Source organism: Aotus nancymaae, unplaced genomic scaffold (genome assembly GCF_030222135.1).
Source record: "Aotus nancymaae isolate 86718 unplaced genomic scaffold, 86718_ANA_hifiasm-v0.15.2.pri h1tg000040l, whole genome shotgun sequence".
NCBI lineage: Eukaryota > Metazoa > Chordata > Mammalia > Primates > Aotidae > Aotus > Aotus nancymaae.
In genome coordinates, this window is record NW_026988454.1 from 40,252,919 (window position 1) to 40,280,431 (window position 27,513).

Below are 27,513 nucleotides of genomic sequence, written 5' to 3' on the forward strand. Positions count from 1 at the left end.
ACACACCTCAATCTCAACAAAGCAAACAAGCAATCCCACCCTCAGCTGTGGGTGATTCTCTGATTAATGACACTGCTTGCCGAGGGGAACGTGGGACTCATTTTGCTCTCCTGCTTCTTGCTATTTGTTACATGTTTCATGGCTTCTACCTTCAAATGATCTCGGTGTCTCTTCTCTCCCCTCGCTCATCTTTTTCTGCATTAATTCTGGCTCTTTTTATTTTGAAATGATCTATACAATTTTTTACTCCTATACTTAACATTGTTACTCATCTGAGTGTTCTTCATTCTGAAAAATCCATCTTTTCATTGCCACCAAAGGCAACTTTTAAGACAAATAGAATTATCTCATTGCTCCTCATAAAACCCTTAACAGACTCATCACTGTTTTCAAGATAAAGTGTAGACTCTTTCCCATAACATAGAAGGCCATTTGTCCTGTTTCCTGCTCACACCTCCCAAATCTCTTGCTGGGGAACACAGAAACTACATATAATTCCCCAAACTGCATATTCTCATTTATGCCAGGCTTTTCTCGTGGCCTGTGATACACACCCTGGCATTCCTTTCCTACCTTGTTTCACTTCCAAAGAAGTACTCATGACTGAGGAATTAGCTCATGTTACTAAACAGTCACCCTCTCCTGCTCTGCATCCAAGCCTGTGTTGGGGCTCATTCCTCTTGACCTCCGCACTAGGAGACATATACTTAGGTAAAATACACTCATAGAATTTGGGTATCTTACGTGTTTCTTCTAGTAGGAAGATTCAAAAATAAGAATTCTGTTTTGTGGATATGCATTAGCATTATCAAGCGTGTTGCCTGGTAAACAGTAGATGTACTGTGAATACCTATTGATTAAATTAAATGTTATAGGAAGATCAATTGTTGAAGGAAATATGTGTGTACATATGTGTGTTTGCATGAGTGTATTTATGTATTTATATATAATGGAAATATCTATATTTCTGTTTCAGAGTGACTTGGAAATTCTATTTTAAACACAGCGCATACATTCTAACTAGTAGCAATTTACTGGGAACCCACCATGTACTTGGCATGCCACATAGTTTCCTTTAATGTTCACAACTCTATACGGTCTGTAAAAATATTATATTTATTTTACATATGAATATACGGAGAATCAAAGAACTTAAACTATTTTTCCAAGAGTGCACAGTCAATAATAAAGAGATTTAAATGCAAGTTTTTCTATCTGCAAAGCCTAAAATAGACAGGTCCTTTAAAATTTTTATTTTTTGATTTATTGTTTGTTGAAAGAGAGGAAATGACTAATCATGGAAGCTAAAGATGATTCTTTAAAATGTATTACAATTTGTAGCTTGGGTAAATTTGATCTTACTTTCAACCTTTACAATATCTGATGAAAGAGAGTCTGGATTTTAGAATATCCTTTATGTAGCCTACCTATAACACTGCATTTTGGCTAATCAAAATAAGAAAAAAAGGAATGTTTAATAAAATGCCTGTTATTTTCAAAAGGGAATTTTTAAAAGGAAAACTGAATTCCTCATTTTGCTGGTATGGTTTAGGCCACGTGAGAAACACAATAAATATGTGCCATCAGGAGCAGATGTGAGCAGATGAAACTACCTCAGACATAGCTCAGCAGTTTTCCTCTGCCAAACATTACTTCCTATGAAAAGAGAGACAAGTATATTTTTAAAAAACAGTTATATGAGATTAAATATCCTTATATATTTATTTGACTAAATGGAAAGCATTTACTATGCACAGATAGTTAACAGGTTTATTTCTTTTTCTTTTTTTTTTTTTTTTGAGACGGAGCCTTGCTCTATCACCAGGCTGGAGTGCAGTGGCTCAATCTTGGCTCACTGTAACCTCCGCCTCCTGGATTCAAGCGATTCTTCCTCTTCAGCCTCCCGAGTAGCTGGGACCACAGGCACAGGCCACCATGCCTGGCTATTTTTTGTATTTTTAGTAGAGACGGGGTTTCACCATGTTGACCAGGATGGTCTCGATCTCTTGACCTTGTGTTTGGCCCGCCTCGGCCTCCCAAAGTGCTGGGATTACAGACGTGAACCACCGCGCCCGGCCCGGTTTATTTCATTTTAAAAAAACAAGATTAATGCATTGGGAACAAGAAATAGGTTAGAGTATATACATTTGGAATAATTTATTTTGTTATTATTAGTAGTAGTTATTATAAATTAGGTATAATGAGTTTTAGGAGGTATTATAATTTACTCGTAAGTTACATATATTTCTTTTCTTTTTTTTGGAGGCTGAGTTTCGCTCTTGTTGCCCAGGCTGGAGTGCAATGGCAACATCTTGGATCACCGCAACGTCCGCCTCCTGGGTTCAAGTGATTCTTCTGCCTCAGTCCCCAAGTAGCTGGGATTATAGGCGCCCACCACCATGCTTAGCTAATTATTTGTATTTTTAGTAGAGACAGGGTTTCACCATGTTGGCCAGGCTGTTCTCAAATTCCTGACCTTGTGATTCGACAGCCTTGGCCTCCCCATGCTGGGATTACAGGAGTGAGACACTGTGCCTGGCCATAAATTACATACATTTCTTTTTTTTTTGAGATGGAGTCTTGCTCTGTCACCCAGGCTAGAGGGCAGTGGCGAAATCTTGGCTCACTGCAAACTCTGCCTCCCAGGTTCAAGTGATTCTTCTGCCTCTGCTTCCTAAGCAGCTGGGATTACAGGTACACACCACCATGCCTGGCTAATTTTTGTATTTGTAGTAGAGACAGGGTTTCACCATGTTGGTCAGGCTGGTCTTGAGCTCCTGATCTCCTGATCTGCCCACCTCGGTCTCCCGAAGTGTTGGGATTACAGGTGCAAGGCACCGTGTGGGGCCAAATTACATATATATATATATATATATATATATTTCTTTTTTCTTTTTTTTTTTTTTTGAAGATACCTGAAAGCCTGCACGTTTACAATGATTATAATCAGGAAGAAAACAAAAAAGACAGGACTAGGGCTATCTGCCACATGGCAAAATTAGAGGACCACATATAAGAGAAGAAGAGAGAGAGAAAGGAGAAAAAAATAAAAAAGAGAGAGAAACAGAAAAAGAAAGAAACTGAAAATACGGTTTCTTACTTAACGGGAGCCTTTTACGCCAATGGGCTAGTTCAAAATAAAGATTTTGGTATAAGCCGGGGGGTTTGGCTCTGCCATAAGACAGGGCTGCTTGAACGGCGCTTCTGAGTACCCACACCTCAGTCGCTGCTACGGAGATGGTCGGAAGAGCGGCTCAGCATCCCAAGCTGCGCTACGGAGCACCGGAGACCAGAGGGTTCAGGAATGTGGGGACGTCTCCCTCAAAATCCTGACCCTGAGAAACCCCTTACGGGGAGAAGACAAGAGTGTAGGGACATCTCCTCTATGCTCAGGTCCTCGAGACGGGGTCCTGGACCCGCGGTGAGAATCCCTGACGCTGCAGCGGTTTCGAGCAGGGACCTTACGAGGCAGACAGCGAGTGGGGTAGTGGGCAACAGAAGTCTTACCTTGTGGTGGAACGGCGGCTCCCCGGTCCGGCTTTATGTGGAGGAGTCAGTTTCCCCTAGGAGGATCTTACAACTCCTCCCGGGTGTCCGGCACCATTTGTAAGGTTTGTTCTTGCCGAGTTTAAAAGGAAAAAACTGAGGCCAACACAAGAAGATCCAATATGAAAGGTTTATTCAGGCTCCCGGGCGAGGTTCTGAGGTCCGACAGGAGGGGCCGGAGAAGTCGCCAAATTACATATATTTCTAATGGTTTTTTTCCTTGGCATTGGAATACAATGCTTACTATGTCACCTACAAAAATCTTATCAGAGCATTACACAAAATAAGAGAAGAATTCCTAGGGAAATTATCTACATAATAATATAGTAAAATTTACTAGGAGCAACTCAAGCATTTGATGTAATTGTTTTGTACAGGTAGAGAGCCGGACCAGTTGCTGTTGGCTGATGATAAATGTTAACTGAATGGGATAACTACACATAAGTTGGATGCAGATAGGAAGCACATGAAACATGGTCTTGCTTGCCATTGCAATGAGAAACAATGGTTGAGTGTCATAATCATTATGATATACTCTTACAATGGAAGCATTGTGTTTTTCTGATACATCACATTGGATATTTTGGTTTTTCCGAAACAGAAAGAAAAAAGATTTTTCTCTAAGAGGACAGTAATAATTAGATCTAAATAGAAACGATTTTCATATCTAAATTCACTGCTTGGTAACTGAGTGCTAGTTTCAAATCGTAGAAAACAAGGGAATTAAAATATAACTAAGAAGATTAGTCCAACTTGCAAAAAGACATTATGGACAGACAGTATTACATTCTTTGGATTTTAAAATAAAATAAGTATTTGATTTGTTTTCGGTTAACAATGGAAAGCATTTTCCAAGCTAAAAGAAAATGAAGTTCATGCTTTATTAATGGTGCTAAGTAAAGCTAGCACTCCCTCTCACCCCATTCCTAGCAAATCTTTGCCTCCAGATGTTATTTTGTATTTATTTTGCAATGTTTATTATGGCAGTCCAAGACGTTTATGCCTTAAAGATACATTGGTCAGTTTATTTATAGAGAGATAGCTTCTTGAAGTGAAGGCAGTTTACTTTGGGTGTGGGTTAGGTTACACAGCACTAGAGAGAATGGGTGTGGCTGGTTTTCTCCCATGTGTTCTCTTACTATTTCTTTCATTTCTCTTCATTACACTAGCTCTTTTCTTTTCTCCTTTCCTTTCCTTTTCCTTTTCTTTTTCCTTTCTTTTCTTTTTTTATCCTGTAAGGTTTTCTATGGTTTGCCCTGTAAGAAATAGTTCACTATTTCTGAGCAGTTACCCTGCACAGGAAATGAAAGAAACACAAGGCAGAATGAGTGACAGAGCCTTGGCACCTTTGCTTACCAACCTACTTCCTGTCAAAGGTGCCACCAGAATAGCTAGAGACGTTCTCAAGGCACTCAGGATAGAGAGCAGTCTGCTGTATTTGATAGAATCACTGATACTTCTCAAACAAGGCTTACGATTGGCTAACAGGAGAGAAGGAAGGCAGTGGGTGGTTGTGTTTGTGCAATAGGGCTGGACCAAGGATTTTGAAAGATTCTGTTGTTCCTTTTTTTATGTATTGCAAACTTACACAGAATTAAACTGTAAAACAAGTATAAGGAAATTCAACTAAGTTCTCACATTTCTCATTATGACTACTTCAGTGCCATGTCAGTAATACTAACATTTATTTGAAACATTGCTTTTTAATATAAAGCATTTTTTAAGTTGTTTTTTCTTACCACTGCTTTGTGTTCAGCAGAGTGTACTAAGCCTTTCTATTGGGAAATCTGGTTTGTGGAAGTGCAGAGACATGGCAAAAGAGAAGCTGGCCATATGATATCCAGTGAAGGCCAGAGAAGAGCTGAGGATATGTTTTGGTTAGGACCGGTGTGGTATCTTCATATCTGTAATGTAGTATTTTGCAGGAAGAGTGAAGCTTCATCTTGCAAATTAGGATGCATAGGGAATTCCACTTTTAATTATTTTCCTCCACTTTAGCATTATTTTTCTTTCCATGCTTTAAGGAGTGATTTGGGCATAGATTTGTTTTCTTAAGTATTCTCAATACACTTTTAACTTAATATTTAAGTTTTGTATGTTTCAAGTGATAACAAGGAAAAGCAGGACCATCTGCTGCTTTTTCTTTGAGGATCTGAAATAATCTTACACCTCTTAAAGAGACTTTTTGTAAACACTCTGCCTGTGGCTAGCTCTCATAACTGGCTACTTCTCCAGTTGAAATGATCCTCAAAGGCATAGTTTATTTTATTTAATTTTAGTCATTTGAAAATAATGACTAAATACTGCGTGAGTGGCAGCATTTAGTAAATTTGCGAGCTAGTTCAGTAGTTCAGTTATGATTGTTGTTACAGATAAAGTTTTCTTTCAAACTGATAAATCATTTAATCTCTGTGAAACTATACTTAGATAACCATCTGTATTTTCACATTTTCTGGATCTTTTTTTCCTATCGAAACATACCAAGTTACGTAACTATAAAAGTATTAATATGTTTTCATATCATTTTTACAGAGTGGAAAACATCAATATTTATTGTGGATGCGAGGCTTGGTGTATCAATTATTACAAAATAACACAAGGCCTTCAATCTCCATCAAGAAACCCGACAGAAAATTTTAGGAGAATGTTATGTCACCTATACATATGAAGATTCTCTAATCTGATAGCTCTACTGGTACATCAAAGCACTGTTGCTAATTCCCTAATGGTAAGAACCTACAGGTTGATTGATTATTTATTTATTTAATGATACTTTATTAATGAATGGGAAGGGCACCTGCTGACTATTTTTATGTTCCATGTTTTATATTGCTGTCCCAAAGTGACTACATTAAACCTGAAACAAATGATTTTTGTACACAGTAATTTCTCTTGATGCTTATTAATTTCTAATTATTTTTTGCTTGTCAATATAGTATTAATTTATCCATTAACTAATTGACTGGTATCTTTTGGGGGTGACAGGGGTAGAGGCAAGAAAACTAATATAGGTCCTGAATTTCAAATTGCTTAGGCCTGCAAGGATGTTTATGGCCAAATACCTATTCTGACAGTTGTGAAAAGGATAATTTTCATAATAAATTTGAGAAATCTACAGATACTAGAACAGCACATGCTAATGATCTCTTCTCTTCTATAAATAATACCATTTTGAATTTAATTGGATCATCTAGATATTCAAATAAAACTCTATTCTCTTGACCCTTTCACATGTGCACATTAAACTATCCTTTAAATACTCCATAGTCAACAAGTGGAAATATTGGTTTCCACAATAATTAATTCCCCCCACCCCCCAAAAGTCCAACATTAAAAGGAGTCTGGCAATCAAGAAAGCTAGAACTTATTTGCATGAAACTGACTCACTTTCCTAAAATGACTCTGCATGTCTATGTCTTTTTTGGAATCATAAATTATTCTCACTTCTGGTTTGGATAAAACTAAATTCTACTTTCCTGTAGCATTTGGTGTGTTCATAAAGTGAGTCATAATCATTTTTTACTATGGGAAAAAGATCAGTAAGGGTGGACTTAGCAATAAATAGAACCTTCTTCTAAATACTTACCACATGAGGAAAATCCCTTGTATGTGAAACACAAAGTGTTTTTATTTTTGTTTTTCTAGTTTATTTTTATTAAATTTCTTTTAAGAAGTATAAATAATATTCTTTCCATAGCGCTATATTAAGAGGAATTTATTTAATTATGTCTTCTACAGTTTATTCCTAGGTTAATTTTTAAGTCATTAGGTAGGGTTTATTTTCCTTCCCAAGCTAGTCAGTCAAAAACCATACATAAGCAAAGTGTAGAACTGAAGTAGGGAAGGAAGTCAAAAGGATGAACTGACTGCTGCCAGGGACAGACAGCACAGTGCCCCAGGGCATGGCACTTATCTTTGGCATGTCATTCTGGTGGAGGGGCAGTACATGTCACTGGGTAGCTATAAGGATGAAAATAAGGGTCCCTTTCTTTTGGGATCAGAATTATTTTTACCTTTTTTTTTTCAAACCTTGAGATCATCATAGCCAGATAGTTGATTGAGTTGTCACTAAATTTTCTACCTCTTAGGAGATGGGGACCAACCTGGAATGTGTGTGTTCTGGGGAGACCATATGTGGTAGCATTAACTGACTCAGAAATGTCTCCAGTTCAAGATTCAACATTTAGTGGTAGTTAATTTTATTGTATTTGGGTATCACACAGTGTATAAAGTAAATTTGTGTCTCTAGTTCCATGTTTGATATAGCTCCACTGCCAGCAGCTACAGAAAAAAGCAATGTAGATATACTAGAAGGAAGTGAAGTATATCCTTACTCCCTTCTAGTAAGGATGGGCTACATTGTTGCATTCTCAAATATGTGGTCTCATCAGGTACTTCTATGGACTCCTTTTGGGGAAGAATATAGATAATTTCCTCTAAGACCGAAATCTCCAATGTGGGCAGCAGTGTGAGAAAGGGGGAAAGGAATGTCAAGCTGTTGCTGTAGCTAGGGAGTGGTTAGCAACAGTAATCGCCTATACATTTATTGTGCTTTACAATTTCAAAGCACTTAAAATGCATTTGGTTATTTTGGATTTTGTTATAAGGGTAGGTGCCTTTTAAAAATGTTTAAGAAGTTGTTAAATTTGCTGAAAAAATCTAGCTCTTGCTTGAAATTCATTTGTGGTAGAAATTTGGAGCAGCTAAAATGGTAACTGTTAATAGTACAAAAGTTAATACTTCAATTAAACCTCAGTTAACCAGAAAACTTTGGTAAAGTTATTATTTAACCTTGTTTAAAAACTTTCTAATATGTATCTGCCAGTTCTCTGCTTTTTAAAATAAAACTTAATCTTTAGTAGGTGATTCAGTATATTGGATTGTCTCAACATCATATTGAACACCAATTTTCACTGCACACAGCTCTAGATATAGAATTGTAACTGTAACAGTTTAAAAACTATTTATATGTCAGATTATTTTGTGGTCATGTAATTATGTCTTCTGAAATTATTATGTAGCCAATTTTCCAATTAATGAAATATTTCCACTAGTTGGAGTTGTGTTACCATGGTATTTGGAGGACCATAAATAAAAATGATTACTATTTTTGCTTTCTTGTCTCCCCCTCCCTCTGACTCTCCTATGTTTCTTCCTCCCTTTCTTTCTTCCTTCCTTCATTTTTTTGTACCTGTGTATGTGATGGATATGTTAGCCTCAGAACTTGAGAGTCAGTATGGGGAAGAAAAGGTGTGTGACAATTAAAATCCTGATATTGAACGTCTGAAAGTAGCTGGGAGAAAATGAAGTATCCTCTGAATAGAGTTGTTTTGGTAGTTCCAACAGTGAAGAAGATCTGTTGATGTTTCTTCCTGGATCATTGCAACTCTGAACAAAGACTCAGGGCAAAGATGACAGTGCTGGTAAATACCCTGCTTATACCAGAAAATAACTGAATTGAGGGCTATTCAACAGTCATAAAGGACTAGAGCAATCGAGGGCTTCCCAAGGAGCTAGACTTGCTGTTCTCTTTCTGAACTTTGGTCCTTTTCTGATAGCACATATTTCCTATTTCTCCTTTTTATGCCTCTTGCCTACCAATGTACTTGCCTCCCCCAATCCACTACCCCCAAATCCCACATCCAGCCAGTCCATAGGCTTCCTCCTGCAGTGCTCTCTCTCTCTCTCTATCAATTTCTCTCTCTCTCTCTCTCTCACACACACACCCCATATACAGTCACATTTCGAGTTCAGATTCACAGTTAAGTCTTATCCTGGGTTGAGGCCTCTACAACTTGACTTCTCAGGCTTCTTCATGGGGAATAATTGTTTTAGATCATGGGAAACACTTCACTATTGTATGTCATGGGCAATCTTGGAACTAATAATAAATATGACTTTAGAGGTTATGATGAAGAGAAGGAAAGTGGGTTTTAGAGTCAGCTAGAGCTGAGTGTGACTTCCAAACTCACATGTTGCTAGTTGTGTGACTTTGGACACTTCTCTGTGCCTCAGCTTCCTCTTTTGTAAAACAAGGACATCAATGACTCTCTCACAGGGCTTTTGGGATAATTACATAATATAATATAGTCAAAGGTAAGTGGCCAGTATAAAGGAGGTACAGCCATTTGTTTTGTTTTGCCTTTCTTTTTCTAGGAACACTTAAGATAAAATTACAATAATCTACTGTGTTAGTAAGATGAAATGATACTGCTTAAATTTGGAAAAATCTCAATTGATTTGACCACCTTCTTTGTTTAATCTTATTTTTTCAGTGGAGGATGAATTCCAGACAAATTATCTTTGCATTACAAGAAGTTACACCCTGTTTGTAACAGATCAACCACAAAGAGGCCTTTTCCCCATAATTTTCCCAGAAATAGTTGCAGTTGTATTGAGAAAGAATCTAGTTAGTTCCTCTGCTATGAAAATATATCCATGGAAAAGATATACTGTCTTTATTTATGCCCATTTATAAAATATGTACTTTTAAGAATAAGTAGTTTCTTAACTTTAAGAAGACTCAAGACAAAATTATATTTTAGTTACTAGTTAATATTCATTTCATTTCCATGATTCTCACATATATACTTATTCTTTGAAATTATTATGCATGTACATTTTTTATGGACATTATCACATAACATGAATCAAGAAATAAAATTTATTTGTATGTCTGACTTGTCAAATTATTCATAACTTTTAATTGACATTTATATACAAAATATTCATTATTATATTGAGTCAAGAACATTTTAATTCTCATAACAACCTTGCAAAAGAGATGTTGCCACTTCCACTTTGCAGATGTGGGATGGAGGCTCTGCGAGATCACACAATTTGCCCAAGGTCACACAAGCTGCAACCAGTTAGTAGCAGAATTGAGACATTAACACAAGCTGTCTAACTCTGGCACCAGTGCGCTTTCTCTTTTCTTTACTTTCTCCCTTTGTGAGGATGAGTCTCTATTCTTGTTATTAGTGGTATTTATGTATTCTTTTTCTTCCCAGTGTTATTTATTTCAGTATTTTAATGACCACTAATGTGAACAGCTTTTAATTCAATAACATGAGAGAATCAGAGTTAAATCTATCTCCTCTAGGAGTCCATACATTTTCACTTTTGAGAAAAGCAGGGTTGGGATAACTTCCAAAGGACACTGTCACTAATGAGGACTCAGGGACATCACCCTAAAGTAAACAAACTGTGAAATGTTCCCTTGTCTGAATTACAGTGATCATCTCCAGTTTCCCTCTTTCTTGTTGCACATGAGAAATGGAGACCCAGGGGAGCTAAGTGACTCACTAATGGTTACACAGCTGGTACTAGAACCTAAATCTGAGGATACAAAAGAGGCCTTCCCTTAATTATGAAGCAGAATTTGGAGGACAGGGCAGGAGCTTGGATTAGACATGAACAGATTTATGTTGCTGCACTCTCTTGATTCTTCAAATCAAGAATTTACCGACCATCTTTCACCAGCAACAGTTTACCCCATTACGGAGACAGAATCAGAGTAAAAAGTTAACACCTTCTGTGACAAGTGTAGGAACTTTACCAGACGTTGAAAAAGAGTTTTTGCTCAAATTTGAGAAGGCTGCTGGTTTGAATACTATATATGATTTTATTGTCTTAAGGATCTGTTACCGGTAGGTGAAGAATTGCAGATAAAATTAATGTTTTTTTAAATTTATATATATTTTTTGTAATAATTCTACCTTTATGTAAGTTTTGCATCAAGGATTTAGACCCTTTGCCATTGTCAGAAGGACCACAGGGTAATAACTTTGAGTCAAACACATGGGAAGACCTGATGGCCATTTGCCACCATTGTTGTGTCCTGGTTTACTTAACCCTTTTCCCAGCATTGCCTATGCAGGTGTAAGCCTTCCCAGTAAGTGCTTGTTGAATAAATGAAGACATGAGAAACAAAGAAACATGTGCAAAAATAATATGGCTACTTATACCTGACTGGGTAACACTCAGAAGAAAGACGGTATATGAAATCACCCGAAGGTCTCAAACCTGGGGATATACTTCTACCTAACATCATTCTGTAGGGTAAGGTTTGTTTCTCCTTGGTAATATATGTTCTAGCTGAAAATGGAATTAGAATTAGTTTATGCATTGGGAATAGATCTAGTGAGTTGAACACTTATCTCATAGGGACAAGGAAAGAAACACCAGAATAAGAAACAGGAATAAATCATTTAAAATGTTTATATCTTGGAAGAGGAAGAGAGAAGTGGAAAATCAATTAAGCCAAGCAGACTACGGGAACTGTACAGTTGGTGAGGGAAGGGTGCCCAGAGATAGACAGCCAGAAGCCAGAGTCATTGCAAATACTTCAGAAAGCAGTGATCTTGAGAGGACTTGGAATCATGGTGGACAGAGCAGCCGTGCATCCTTCCATGACAACAGGAAGATTAAGGTGGTTCATGAGATTCTGTGCTGCACACTCAGAGGTACCTCCTCCTGCATGGGGTGGGCTGTGTCCTCTGTGAAACACTGGGGAGGCCTTAAGCTAGGGTGACTTCAGTCCCCTAAAAAGATCCACAGACTGAGAAAATATAGAGAAGAAAAGACCGAATGTTGAAGATGCAGGAGGATCTGACATACAAGAAATGACCCCCATTTCTAAGCAATGAAGGGGGAGCAGTGTAATCAGTTAGGGAGGCTTATGTGTCTATAATTAGAATGTTGATTAAAATAAGAACATGGTTATTCCATGTTTATTTATTATATCTCCTAATACCCTATTAGTAAGTCTCCATTGGCTCAGGTAAAGGTGAATTCTAAAAGCAAATATTACTGAGAAATGTAATATTCTGTATTACATAAGACACAGGTTCTCTGAGTTAGCAGAATTCTCTTTCTTAATTCATGAGTCTCTAAGAGTAAGAAATTCTCAATAAAACAGACAATAAAACCAAGCGAACAAAAACTTTAAAAACTATTAACAAATATATTTATTGTGGTGGCTTTCTCCCCTACTAGATATACCTTGTTAGAAAGTAGTATCCCTTTTAGTTCCAGGTGGATCATTAAGCAGGTAATAAAATTGTTTTTCCCTCATTGAGAAAGAAAACACGACTTTGCAAACATGTTATATTCTCCTTGCTCTATTTTTTGTTTTCTATAAAATCAGAATTTTCTTCTAATAAGTATGATTTTGTTTGGGGAAGTAAGTTACAGGCACATGTTTACAGACTGATATTATATAATCCAAGGGGTAACAGAGGCTGAACCACATAGTGCTAACATAGATTAGAGACCTGTTCCAGGTGACCACAACCCTTCACAGCTTTCTAAAGCACAAAAGTAGCCTCCAGCTCTATGATTTCTTCCACATTTTGTCTCTCTGCAATCCCATATGGTATATTCGACTCTGGTATGCACTCTTGTGTTTCTCACAAAAATACAGGATGAGTATGATGGAACTAATTTTAAAACAGTTTTTTTCTGTGATGATAAATCCTATAATTCCAAATGCCAGGCCCTAATTCTGAGCACTCTCTAGATCTCCTGGTCAAAACAACACTGTCCTTTGATGGATGTTTCTCTTCCCTGATCTCCTGTTTGTTTTGAAGGAATACTGTATCTTTGAATTTGTAGAATTATCTTTTGCTTCTTAAAACAACAGCTTGAAAACACATTTTTATAAGGAAAAGATCTTTCTTCTCCAGCTGTCATCATTATGTTGTTACCTCTTATAACCTATTGATAATATGTACAAAAATGTCTTGTCTTTTAAAAATGCGGAGAAGCACATAAGACAACCATCTGAAAGTACCCCTTCTTTGAACTTTTGGCTCTTTGTTGTTAACTATGCTTGTATGAAGAATATAGCAACTACTGGGAATGTTGTTTAGACAGAGCAATAACTGACATGTCCATTTGTGGTCCTAATGGCTAGAGCACCTGTCCTGGGCATCTGGTTGAGATAGCAGCATCATGAGTCTACAATAATCTCATGGGACCCTCTAGTGTACAGTGCTGACTGATACCGATTTCTGTTGTTTATCTTGAACTTTTCGCTTCTTCTGCTGCTGTTTGTTTTCTCGTTGCTCTGGAGTTTCTTTGCTGGATTCCAGATCTTTGCTGTCAGGTATTGCTTCTTTACTTTCTCCTTTATTAACTTTTTTTCTTTTCCTCTCCCTTCCTTTTTTTCCTGAAATGAAAGGATAAAATCTTTTAAAAAATTACCTTCAATTATGTTCTATTTGGTTATTCTAAGTTTTAAAAAATGACTTAAATTTCTCTTATATATCATAGTTACATATATAAACAGATGCTAAAATCTCTTATATATCATAGTTACATATATAAATAGATGCTAAAAATCTATTTAAATAATTCATTCAACTATGATTAAGTCCATGGTATATTCCAAACAATGTAAATGTGAAACACATAAATGATATAATAAAGCAACTAATATATGACAGTTTGAAATCCAAATAGTTCGGTTCTTATAAGTTTGAAACTTATTTTACATGATAGTTATTTATGCATGTTTCATGGAAAATTTTAGATAGATTTCTTGCTGTTGAAAACATTTATTAAAATGCATATTTTGGCCGGGCATGGTAGTTCACGCCTGTAATCCCAGCTCTTTGGAAGGCTGAGGTGCGGGGGTTGCTTGACCCCAAAAGTTCAAGACCAGCGGGGGTAACATAGTGAGACTTTGTCTCTACCAAAAATAAAAAAAAAAATCAGTGGGGCATGGTGGTGCATGCCTGTGTCCCAGCTACACAGAAGGCCGAGGTAGGTAGGAAGATCGCTTGAGCCTGAAATCAAGGCTGCAGTGAGCCCTGATAGCACCACTACACTCCAGTCTGAGCAAGAGAGAGATTCTATCTGCCCCCAAAAAAGGGAGGGGGGGAGGTATCTGGCTCCTATTTTAAAGGCACCATTTTGTATTCAATTTTTTCCAAGTAGCAGTTACATAGTTAGAATTCATCAAGATATTTGCCTGTTATCTAAGAGAAGAGAACTGATTTGCATAATAAATGCAGAAATAATAATTCAAGATGAATAACAAGATAATTGTATTTTAACACAAATACTTCTATGCTGAAATTAGTTTGCATTGTAATTCCTCTACATGCAGGGTGGTGGCTATAACTGATCAGTAACCCTCTGGTATAAGCTACCAGGGTAGGAACTTTGAGTCTCTATCCAGCAAATGAGTAGAAATTTATCACATGTATACTGGATTTCATGCAGGCCCCTGACCTGGAGCTGAGTTTGGAGCATAGATTTAACTCAGACTCACATTATGAGAGGAGGAATTTTTAAAAGTGGAATCAACATGACTTTAAAGGTTTGGATGTGAGAAGGTAAATTGTAGTCAACAAGGAGCCACTTGAAACTGAATTTTATTCTGTTGGCATTGGAGAACTGCTGAGAGTTTTAGAAGAAGAGAATAATTTGATAAAAGTGGATAAAACTGGCACCAAATTGGATGAATTATTTTTAGTTATTTCTAAATAGTGAATTAACTAGATGTTTTATTATCATGTACACATTTTATATATGCAGTCTACAATGTCTGAGGGCGTGGTTTTAGTAACATCCATTAACACATATATCCCAATGAGAGATTGCTTAGATTCAAATCAATATTATAGTAAACAAAAACTAGGAACCAACTATTCCCTGAGGTATGACAAATTCTGAATGTGCATCCCACATACTGGGCCATTTAAAATTTGAAATTAGGCTGTCTAAATTAAGTCCCTTTTGACAAAAATATTTTGGAGAAATTGTTTGCATGGGAGAACCAAAATATTTTCATGTCCTGAAGTAGGCTGCAAATATTGAGTTCAGTGGTTTGGCTTTCCTTTTCTTGAGCTCTGGTTACAGAATCCTTGGGAGTGGTATTATTAATACTGCATAGGTATGCTACGCCAATACAGTCTCCTTGGATTAATGATTTTTTGCCACATCTAGCTTTGTCATGAGACTGTATTTTTAAAACCTTCCAGTTACTTTATAAAAGCTTTCCTTGTTGGGCTCAGCGCAACATACCTTCAAATTCTGGAATCGAAAGGGACAATTAACAAAACTCAGAATTCAGCCAAGGGTGAAGCAAATTATTTGGGATGTACAGAGAGGAACAAACAATATTATAGTCAATTATTATGCCTAAGCTGAACTACTTATATACCGATTACTTGATTCCATTGTTCTTTTCACTTAAAATAATTTTGCTGGGTTGATAAGATTTCTACAGAAGGAATCAGGGCCTTCTTTCCACGCTGAATTTAATGAGTAGACATTTGATGTGCTGACTCGAATATAAGCATATAATAATAATAATAATCAAACAAGAAAACTGAAGAGTAAGTTTACCTTTCTGAATATGTAGCATAATTTAAATTTTATAAAACTGAAAAACTGAAGGAGAAAAATACAAGTTTTCATGCTATGCATTTAGTTTTCAGAAGGAGATGGCTGCAAGGCTGGATTACATAATATTTCCATATTGAGGAGCATTTTGGAGGTGTTAGAGTTCAACTGAAAAAATTGTCAGCGAAAATCATTCCAAAGTTCCATAAAAACTACTGACCCTGAGCAAAATGTTATTTTTATGGAAATCATCCAGAAGTTCAGTGTTTCACATTGTTCTCTTGATGATGGTCCAACATCTTACAGCTGTGATCCCAACCATAATGTTTTGAACACATAAGAAATGTATTGTTTCTTCCTTGCTCACAGATTGATTTATATGTTTTTTAGCCACTTGTGACAACATACTCAACTGGCAGTGCATTTCTGCTTATTAGCAAACTGATATGATTATTTCTTAAGACAGGCCTAAACATTTTTGGAAGTAGATTGAAACTCAGTATTATAACTTTATATCCAAGGAATAACTAGTCTGGGCATTGAGTGAAAGGGAAGGCTCTAGTGAAGTAACAGGACATTAACACATTGTACATTATTGCTGCTCAACAGAGGGCTATTGCACAATAGAAAAATGGGGTTATTATTTTTTTACAGGCCATGTGTTAGTGGTTGGAAATGCTAACTACCCTTTGCATAAATATATTTTCCTCTTGTCTAAGAAATAAAATAGAAATAGAGAAGAGTGGCTGTAGTCCATTAAAAAATCACGTGTAATTTGGGATAACTTCGTAAGGTTTTGATTAAAGGGGACTTCCTTTTTTATTCTGGTGACTTTTCATTGATGTGGTTAATATTTTTTCAACCTTTTTTTTTGGCAAGTTTGCAAACTAAGCATTCCAGTTATGACAATCTGACGTGTGTGTGTGTATGTGTGTGTATCTATATATGTAATATACATGTGTGCTTTGCCATTCATTGAATATTCATGTATGTGTGCATGTGCACATGCACGTATGTGCCTGAACCGGGTTTTCAAATATTCTCGTGATTAAAACAGAGTTCATCTCCCCTTCATGTTCTAGCTATGAGGTTTGGGTAGAAAACATCAAAGATAATTTACTATTATCAGTCAAGTACAATCTGAGCCCTTGCAGGAAAGCACTATGCTGTAACATTTAAGAACATTGTCCTGGTCGGGCATTGTGGCCTGTAATCCCAGCACTTCTGGAAGCTGAGGTGGGTGGATCACGAGGCCAAGAGATAGAGACCATCCTGGCTAACATGGTGAAATCCCGTCTCTACTAAAAATACAAAAAGTAGCTGGGCATGGTGGGGCACACCTGTAGTCCCAACTACTTGGGAGGCTGAGGAGAATCGCTTGAACCTGGGAGGCAGAGGTTGCAGTGAGCCAAGATCCCACCACTGTACTCCAGTCTGGCAACAGAGCAAGATGCCTCAAAAAAACAAAAAACAAACAAACAAAAAAACCAAAATACAAAACACCACTGTCTTTAGGGTCAGAAAAACACTGTGTTCAAATTTATGTCTGCCACCAGCTAGTTATGTGACCTTTGGGAAGTTGTTGATATTTCTCGGGATTAACTCTCTGATATATTTAAAATATGAATAATCCTCACTTCTTGCTAAACTTTATAAGGATTAAATGAGATGCTTGTAGAGCACTTAGCATGGTGCCTGGTGTATGTCACTCATGGGACAAATAAAAGCTAATAGTATTAACCCCTTGCCCAAACATGAAAAATGCCCCTACTCCATGCCAAAGATGTGTGATAAAACTAGGGATACAAGTGAGATACAGAGACTGCCAATAATTATAGTTACATGCTAATACTAAAATAGAGAGAGGCATGTACAAGGTCCTGTTGAGGTACAGTGGGAAAGCATTGAATTCCATGAAGAGAGACTGAAAATGATTTCAGAGACTAAAAATGATTCCCCTGATGTAATGATGTTTGAGGTGAGCCTGAAAGAATGACTGAGAGTTTGCTAGGCTGATAAGGGAAGAAGGACCTGACAGGCAGTGAACAATATGTTCACTGTCTGAAGGCATGCAAGGACATGGTGAATCTGGGGCATTGAAAGTCGACTTCCTTGGTTTGATCAGAGTCTATATATAGACTATTACCAAGAGAAGCTGGAACGATATACGGGATTCAGTTGCCATGTTGGGAATTTGTCCTGAAGACCAGTGTACTGAAAACTAGAGAAGGGCAAGTATCGGATTCGGATAGCAGGCCAGAGTTTGGATGTTTCTGTGATGAGTTTAGAAAAGGCCAATAGGATATTCTGACATGTGACCTTATTTCCTATTTCAGAAAATTGCTGTAAGTAATAAGACGACATAGAGGGAATATAGTCAATGTTTCGTACTTATTTTTGAGTCTTAATTTTTGAAAGAGTAGCTAAAATCTCCATGTAGACCAAAAAGCCATATTTATTTAAGATTTTGTTGCATACTAGTATCACATAATTAAATATATAATTGATATTTTTAAGATTCTGAAATTATTTTCTGTTAGTATAAACACATACAGTCTTTTACATAAACATTTCCTATGGCCTTCTACAGACAAAGTTCCCAAAACATTTTTTAAAATTCAGATTCCTAGATCCCACCCCTGGAGATTCAGTGGTTCTTATGAGAAGCCCAGGAACCTGTAGTCAATAACAAGTTCACCCCCACCGCCCAGTTTATTTTGATGTGCAACCACATTTAAGAGCCATTTAAAAGCTGTAGAGTAATAGAAGACCCAGTTTCTTTAAATACAGACTCTCAAAATTTACTTCAAATTGCATGGTTGCTCATTTGTTTCTTTTCTTTTTCCTGATGAGTATCAAGTATGTTTTTGACTTACTGTAGCTACTAATTTTAAGGCAAGTTTTCTTATTAGATACCTTTGGAACAGGTACCCATATATAAATTAAATTAGTTGCAGGCTTTTTAAAACTTATTCAAGTACATATATGAACTAGAAAATATAAACATGTAAAAATGACAAGGAGACAAAAATGATCCTGAATTATTCTTCCTAACTTATGTAGTATATATTTATATTCCAAGTGAAAATGCAAACCGTAGAACACGTTTAATTTCCTTTAAATATAATGAGGTTATGAATAAAAGAGTTGTTCTCCCTAGAATCACAACTGTAAGTCATTTATCGAGAACCACTAAATTATGAATATCGGCTATTTTCTTGATGTTTAGATAAAATCTGCCCATAGGTCTTCGTAAGAGCTGCTTCTTTGTGAATTTCTTGCAAAATGTCACTAAGGGGAGCCATTGAGCTGTAAGTGGTTCACTTCCCAAGACAAACTAGGTTATAATTTTTACCCAAATGCTAAAAATGTATTCCACAGTATAGACTAAGGACTAAATATCACAAATTCTATGACTCAAACCAACTAAGTATTATGTTTTTCTTTTCTTTTTATTTGGTGTGGAATGAAACTGGAAGCTCATGGCATTACACCTTTTAAAAAGCACACATGGTGTGAATAGGGGACTGATCTTACCATTTTTGAATCTAGAGTTGGATCTGATTTTTATGTATAGAGAATGAAAATTCCAGCTTTTGTTCTTTTTTTTTTGAGATGGAGTTTTTGCCCAGGCTAGACTGCAATGGTGCAGTCCTGGCTCACTGTGACCTCCACCTCCCAGGTTCAAGTGATTCTCCTGCCTCAGCCTCCAGAGTAGCTGGGATTACAGGCATGTGCCACTACGCCTGGTTAATTTTGTATTTTTAGTACAGATGGGGTTTGGTTTCACCATGTTGGTCAGGCTGGTCTTGAACTCCTGACCTCAAGTGATCCACTGGCCTCTGCCTCCCAAAGTGCTGGGAGTACAGGCGTGAGCCACTGCAGCCAGCCTGTTGTTTTAAGTTAAGATATCACTGGGAAAATCTGCATGGAAGGGAGATTGCTATAGTATGACTTTTTCTTTTTTGGGGGCAATTATAATGTATTGTGTAGATACATACTTAGGACCACTATTATTACCAAGTAAATTGAGAAATGCATCAAAACCTTTTGTCTTTTGTTTGTTTTAATAAAATAGAAAACTTATTCTTCTTGCTATAAATTTAGCCTAGGAATTTACAACAAACACTGTAAATATATCAAATAATGAATTTATTTTGCTTTTTGATAAATAGGCAGACATTTAATTGTTCCAAATTGAAATTTAAAGCTACCTGATTTACCTGTGCTGTAGGTTACACGTGAATTCTATTGCCTTTCTTTTTAATTTTCAAGATGCTTCTGATTAATTATTCAAAGAAAAATAATTTGATACTTCATTACATACGCTATTCAATGCTATTAATTTGGGATATTACCTTGAGCCCATTTTTGCAAAGATAGCTCTGATCATTAAAATATATTGAGATTGAAATAACATTTTATCATCAATTTCAAAGGACCAATTTAAGAGATGCAGCTGTTTGTATCATGATGTTTTGGGAATTCGGAAACAAGAATGTAATGATTGGAAGGCATCAATTATAAACTTTAGGAGGTGAAAGCAAATAAACCAAAGCTTCCTAACCTGGCCCTCAGGGTCCTTGTCCGCTGTGATATGACCCCTGCTTACTTAACTACTTTGCTGGCCTCACACTTGTCTTTTTAGTCTCCCCTGCACTTGTCCCACCATAATGTTTACTGATCCCATATATTGGATACACTTATCTAGAATGCGCTTTCTAGATCCCTTGCCCTAACTCAGACTTACTGTTGAATTCTCTGGCCCTTTAGGTTAACCTTCCTCACTCTCTTAACCTCTTCCTAGGCTAGGTTATTCACATTTCTCCTCTCTGTGTTCTCAGTTCCCTATTATGACCCTGCTGCAATAATCAAGGTGAAGATGACCTGGAAGGGTTGTTTTAAAAAATAGTATGAATAATTACAACTAAAATTCAACACACACTTCTATTAGGTTGGTGTAAAATAATTGCTGTTTGTGCTATTACTTTTAATATGTACCAGATAGACTTCTAAGTAAGAGTACTGTACCTAGAAGCTCTATTCAACCCGTGTTCTACAGATGAGGACAATGAAGGTTCTTAACCACAGCACCCCTCTACCTCCATATTATTTCTCAGTACAGCACGATGTGACATGCCATTCTTGTTTGTTTCACTTTAGCTACTCAGGCAAGGAAAGAGCCTAGCTGTGGACTAACTTTTTAAAACAGAGGAGTTTTATAAAAATCAAGATTTGGAGTGTACTTTCTTAATCTCTTGAAATTTGAATTTGCTGGGCTATAAAAAGCTGCTTATCAGAAATTAACTCAGAACTTCACAGCATTTGGAATAAATTTTTTGAGTCAGCATCATTCAGCATTCTCTATTCTCTCTCTTTTTATTTTTGCTACAAGCCTATATTTTAGTATTTCTACTCCCCCCAACATATAGAGGTATAAGACATATATGTAACTTGAAAATTATACATCATTTATATCTAATTTAGAAATAATTTTCCATTAGACTACTACCATTACATTTTTGAGATTTTTAATAAAATGATCACATATTTTCATATTTTGTTATACTTAATTCTGAAAAAGAGAAAGAATAATTATAAAGCTTTAAAAATTTAAAATTCTACTGAGGTTTGAATGCAGTCCTATTATAAATCATTTCATCTTAAAGCAGACATCATAAATATCAATAATCACAATTTTTTTAGAATACGTATTTTCATAGTCTGCTTTAAGCATAATAAACTCTCTTTTACCAAATTAAATACCTTCCTTACAAATGGACCATTGCCAATAGGCCTTTACAGATTTTTTTCTCCGTTGTTTAAATGATTTTATTATCCACTAAAGATTCAGAATGTGAAATTTTGAATTTTGACTTAATGTCCTGACAGAAGTTTCCATGACCCTTTCATTCAAGCTTACTCCATTCCACCTCATTGCATCTGCTGCCCTGAACCCCAGCCTGGAATCCTTGCTTCCATTTAAAAGGGCCATTAGCTGAAGTCCAAAAGAAACTATAAAGGTTTTGGGTATTGCATACTAGGATGCCTTCCTGTTCTACATTAAAAGTACAGTTCAAAGTTATCAGGGGAGAAAGTACCCAAAGATTTTTTTAAACTATTGGCGATGTTTACAAATTGTACTCATTATAAAAGTAAAAGTATGGTCTATATTTTATTGTATATTTTAAAAGCATAGCATTATAATTTGGTATTATAATTTATATTAAATATTTCAAAGTTTGTATTCTTTTATATAGGTTTATTTCTCTTAAATCAACTGCTTTTTGGTTAAAAGTTCATTTGCAATAAGTCAATTTTTTCCAGTGTAGAAGTTCTTAACTTGACTTTGAAATCCTATCTAATCACCTTACGTTATATCATAAAACTCTTGGAAACTAAGTCAGGTACATTAACTTACGTGTAGACAATTTCTTGATCTAAGCATATTTGTATAACACATTTTGAGTTAGATCTTGGGTTTTAAACAATTGTATCTATTAAATAAGCATGTAAATTTACTCTCGTTCTTACTTGATGTCAAAGGGTAGGTAAATTGCATCTATTGAATATGGTCAAATTTTATTCATTCCTTTTGCTGTGAAATTCACGACTTGCTTGTGAGATGAATATTATTGTTCTCTTAAGAAAAAAATGACCTGGAATAGGATATTTCGGTTGTTTTATATACTGTTTATGAGCTTATAATATGGGAATTTTATTGCCTATCTTCAGAAATCGAGTCAGTAGAGTGCCCTAGCGCTAATATTTCAAAGACCATTAAAGCCTGCCTAGCAACATCGTCGTGTCCTATCCCAAATTTTCAATTTGGATCTAGTCCTCTCAAAGTATTAGTGACTATCTCAGAAATGAATTGATGTGTTCATCTTTTTTGTGTGACCATCATACTCTACCCTGTTCCTTTACCTCCCACGTCCGGGGGCGCCCCCTGCTGCTTCAGGCCACCATCTTCCATCTCAAGCTAGAGAACTTGTGTGAGTCTATAGAACTTATTAATGTTAAATATTTCTCTCATATCACCCTTTAACAAGTTTTCTCAGAAATTTAAATATTAAAAAAGTGAAACAGCCTCTTTGAATAATTTCTACTATAAATAGTATTACGTATAAGTTGGCCTATAAAATTATTTTAGATCAGAATATACAATTATAATTCAGACCATCTATCCAGTGACTCCTTTAAGAAATATGGAAAAATTATTTCTTTAGTACTTGACTATAATTAATTTTCAAACAATTTTTCACATTCTTTGTGATATATTAGTTTGCCTAGTGTGCCAATTTAAAATTTAAATGTAACAAGGTTATTTAATATGTCAATAATCAATGACTAAGTTTAAAGTACTGCCTATGGTACAGGTAGCTTTAAAAATATGAATATTTGAAAGAATTTTTTTCCTAGTGAATTTTTATTTTCTTGCTGTAGATCTTTTTGAGTTGACTTTTCTGTTTCCCCAGCCCCAATAACACATATTCCAGTAACACAGTAAAGAACACTTAAATGTGTTGGCTTATCTAATTCATTTACTTCAGAAAATCAGAAACCACAGTTGTATTATCAGTCTTTCATTCTAAAAGTTAATGGCTTCTATTTCTTTTTTTCTCTTTACATATTGCACTCATGACTGAGCATAGTAAAAGTTAGTTTTTATGTAGAGTTTAAAATAAAACTTGTATTTGAATTTTCCCTGTTTTTCTTTAGTTAAATAGGCTCACAGCTCATTTTTTCATGCTTAAAATACATGTTCTGGAATCAGTTTATGATAAATATTCACCAAATGCCTTTTATTTTTTCTAAGAATCACTAAGCCAAAAGCATTGTCTTCATCTTTGATGAAATATAACTTTCCAATTAACAGCAAAGTCCTTCATTTCAAAAGGCTGAGCAGAATGCTACTTGAAAATTTATTCCAGCTGGTTAAATTAAAGAATTGAAAGAATTCCAAAGAAAGAATATTCTCTGGGCATTTATCACTTGATTTTCATTTGGATAAATTTCCATTTGTTCTAAGAACTTATCTCAGAATTTTGTTGTTTTGAGACAGAAAAAGAAGTGTCGATAGCCATGTCTGGCATTGCTATACTCACTCCCTTACCCAAATTGTCTACTGGGTTGTATGGACAGGAGCGGATGGCCTCATACTTGCTGACATGTTTGCAGTGATTGATTGTACAAGAAATCTTGATATTATTCCACTCTTTCATCATATTATGCACTAGTTGACTGTGATGTCTAATTCTCATTCTAACACAGCCCACTCTGTCTTTCTCTGAAGTTTTTTATTGGTCTATGGGGAAGAATGTACCTTTAATCTGGAATTGCATCACATGGGGGTTGCAAGTAAGTTATATGACTTTTAAGTTTTCTTATCAATCATATTTTCCATATATCATATTAAGACTTGTATCCTATCTACTTTTTCTCTTCACAAACTTTCAGAATGTCCTGAGGAAAATAGAATATGGCTTTCTAATAAGCATCTGATTAATGCAGAAGAGAATTGGACAGTCAATCTCCTATGCAAAGACTTTCCCTCCCAATGTTCACATTATCATTAGTAGCTTTCGCTTCTCTTTCTTTGCTACTAACTAGTGTGTTTCCTTCTAATGTTTGAGTGGGTGCCTATGCGCATCCTACTATATTATCTACTAATTTTGAGTGATATTTCTAGGCCCTTTTGCAATTTGTCAAGGTGATATTGAACTTCATTTCCAGTTTTCGTAATATTAGGAAGAACAATTAATGTAGTAACAACTGCAAATACGAAGAACTTACTCTTTATAAAAATTCAACCTTAATTTTGATTTACCTACTAAAGTATGGAAAAGGAAATGCAATTCATAGGACCGGTTATTTTGGAGTAGGCTGGTTATATGGTTTGGCTGCTTCCCTACCCAAATTCACCTTGAATGATAGTTCCTGCAATCCCCATGTGTGGTGGTATAGACACAGTGGGAGATAATTGAATCTTGGAGTTGGTTACCCTCATGCCGTTCTCATAGTGAGTGAGTTCTCACAAGATCTGATGGTTTTATAAGGGGATTTTCCCCCTTTTGCTTGGCACTTTTCTTCTTGCCATCATATAAAGAAGGATACATTTGCTTCCCCCTCTGCCATGATGGTAAGTTTCTTGAGGCCATGCTGAACTGTGAGTCAATTAAACCTGTTTCTTTCATGAATTACTCAGTATCAGTTATGACTTCATTAGCAGGGTGAGAATGCACTAATACAGGTGGGGTGGATACTAGTGGGAGATTCTAGCAGTGAGTCTCTGATCTATTTGCATAATTTTGTGCACAAGGGGAGACATATGAGGCCCATGTTCCTGGTACATTAATAAGCACTGCTACTATTGCTCTAAAGACTGTGGTAGCGCCTCCTTTCTCTTTGGCAAGAGCCTGAGAACTGTAGTGAGTCTGTAAGTATTCGTTGAATGATTTAAGTGAAAAAGATAAGTAACGTTCCCTTTTCTTGATTTCATGGCCAGAACTTAATTTGAGTTAGAGTTGGAGAAGGACAGGCACAGACAGAGATACTTTTGGTGTTGCTCTCTCATATGCAGGTATGCTGTGATTACCCAGAGTCCCAAACAACCTGTCTTAATAAGTCCCACTCATGATGGAGTACTCAGCCAGTTAGATACTTCTGTTCCAGTATCAGCTTCAGGAGATTACAGTGAACTCCAGAGAGCTATATCATGTTCTCAGGAATATCATTTTGAGTTGTCATTCTTGGTCCTTTGGGACCAAGTCAATGATCAATAGCTAAAGTATGCCTAAGATTGTTTGAAGAAATGGTATTAGGAAGTCCAGGTTGCAACAGAGAAGTTAGAACGAATTCCACTCTCTTCTCTTTTTTCCAGAAAGCATTTGAATTCTAGAACAGTTTTAGTGATTTGAGGCCTTCCAGTTTCCCTGAGGTTGGAAGTGTGGACCAGAGTCCATCTCTTAGCTCAAAGCTGGAAAACAGTTGCCTAATAAAAAGTTTTTGAGATTGGAGAAAAAGAGGTGGTCAGGAAGAGGGCTCCCCCACTCCCCCCCCAAAAAAAGGAGGAGGAGAAGAAGGGACTTGGAATGATTGTCAAAAGTTGAAAGATAACAAAACAACATTTTCTTCCTTAAAGTAGCTTCTATATCAGGCATAAACGATGCTTATTTGGTGGAGTTGAGAATGTAGTCTTACTTTAAAGTCATGAAATATGATGCTAGCCCATCTTGCCTGATCTTGGGGCTTTTGTATCCTCTCCTGAAGTGGCACTACACAGTCTCAGAAGCCTGACTTCCCCTTGAGTGTTGAATAACTGTGGCTTTTGTTGTAATCCATTGAATTTTGCTTTTAGTGAAATGCCACCAAAATGAAGGACCAATGGGTAGTATGATGAAACTTTCAATTTAAGAGGGTGTAGCAAGGGCAGCAGATGTTATGTGCAATGCAATTAATAGGAAGAGAACGTCTTAGGAAAGGCTTAAGCAAATGAGCTGAAAATTAAGGGAAATGTGACAATTCCTGAAAGAATGAACACTGTCTTACTCAAACTCTAAGAAAACAGATATTTCTCATTTAATTGAAGTATTTAAGAATCAAATAAAATGACCCTGGAAATAAGGCTAGATGAAATAGATAGAAAAAAAAAGTTTTAAAGGGGTAAAGAGCTTGAAATATCCTTTATTTTTGGTATTTATTTATTTATTTATTTTATTATTATTATTTTTTTGAGATGGAGTTTCGCTCTTGTTACCCAGGCTGGAGTGCAATGGCGCGATCTCGGCTCACCGCAACCTCCGCCTCCTGGGTTCAAGCAATTCTCCTGCCTTAGCCTCCCAAGTAGCTGGGACTACAGGCATGCGCCACCATGCCCAGCTAATTTTTTGTATTTTTAGTAGAGACGAGGTTTCACCATGTTGACCAGGACGGTCTCGATCTCTTGACCTCGTGATCCACCCGCCTCGGCCTCCCAAAGTGCTGGGATTACAGGCGTGAGCCACCGCGCTCGGCTTGATTTTTATTTTCTGAGCAAAGTAAACTTCTCATGTGCCTTAAGACCTAGTTAGGGTAATGCTAAAGTTTAGATATTTGACCCGGCAAACTTAATATTGAAATTTGAGCCCAAATGTTTGGGGTGGGGCCAAATGGGAGGTGCTTGGGAGTCATGGAAGTGGGTCTATCATGAATGACTTGGTGCTATTCTCACAGTAAATAAGTGAGTTCTCACTCCATATTAGTTCCTGCAGAGTTCCCCAGAGAGCTGCTTGTTAAAAAGAGCCTGGCACCTTCTCTCTCTCTCTTTCTCTCTCTCTCTCTCTCTCTCTCTCTGCTCTCTCACACACTCTCTCTCTTTTCTTCTTTAGTCATATGATCTGCACACGCAAGTTCCCCTGAGGCCCTCACCAGAATCAGATGCTGATGCTATGCTTCTTGTACAGCCTGCAGAACTGTTAGCCAAATATACCTCTTTTCTTTTGAGTGAATTATGCAGCCTTAGGTATTCTGTTATAGCAACACCAAAATGGACTAAGGTTGAAAAGCGGTATGTGATTGGGCACGGTGGCTCACGCCTGTAATCCCAGCACAATGGGAGGCTGAGGCGGGCGG

The 27,513-nt window shown here is 36.5% G+C and overlaps 1 protein-coding gene and 1 long non-coding RNA gene across 3 annotated transcripts in view; one reads left to right on the forward strand and one right to left on the reverse strand.

Moving 5' to 3' along the window:
- Nucleotides 1–673: 673 nt before the first annotated feature.
- Nucleotides 674–27,442, forward strand: LOC135268331 (uncharacterized). Its single transcript, XR_010336616.1, has 3 exons — nucleotides 674–711; nucleotides 6,079–6,274; nucleotides 27,270–27,442. It is a non-coding gene; the product is annotated as an uncharacterized LOC135268331 (long non-coding RNA).
- Nucleotides 9,990–27,513, reverse strand: part of RSPO3 (R-spondin 3) — an 80,801-nt gene continuing 63,277 nt past the window's right edge. Inside the window, exons 5-6 of one of the 2 annotated variants that reach the window (XM_064360716.1) lie at nucleotides 13,554–13,717; nucleotides 9,990–12,106 (exon numbers count right to left, since the gene is read on the reverse strand). In XM_064360716.1, the coding sequence (XP_064216786.1) occupies nucleotides 12,071–12,106; nucleotides 13,554–13,717 (200 nt within the window). In that variant the 3' untranslated portion in view covers nucleotides 9,990–12,070. Of the gene's footprint in view, nucleotides 12,107–12,497; nucleotides 13,718–27,513 lie in introns of those variants that run through there. The other variant, XM_012444156.3, reaches the window with a different exon arrangement.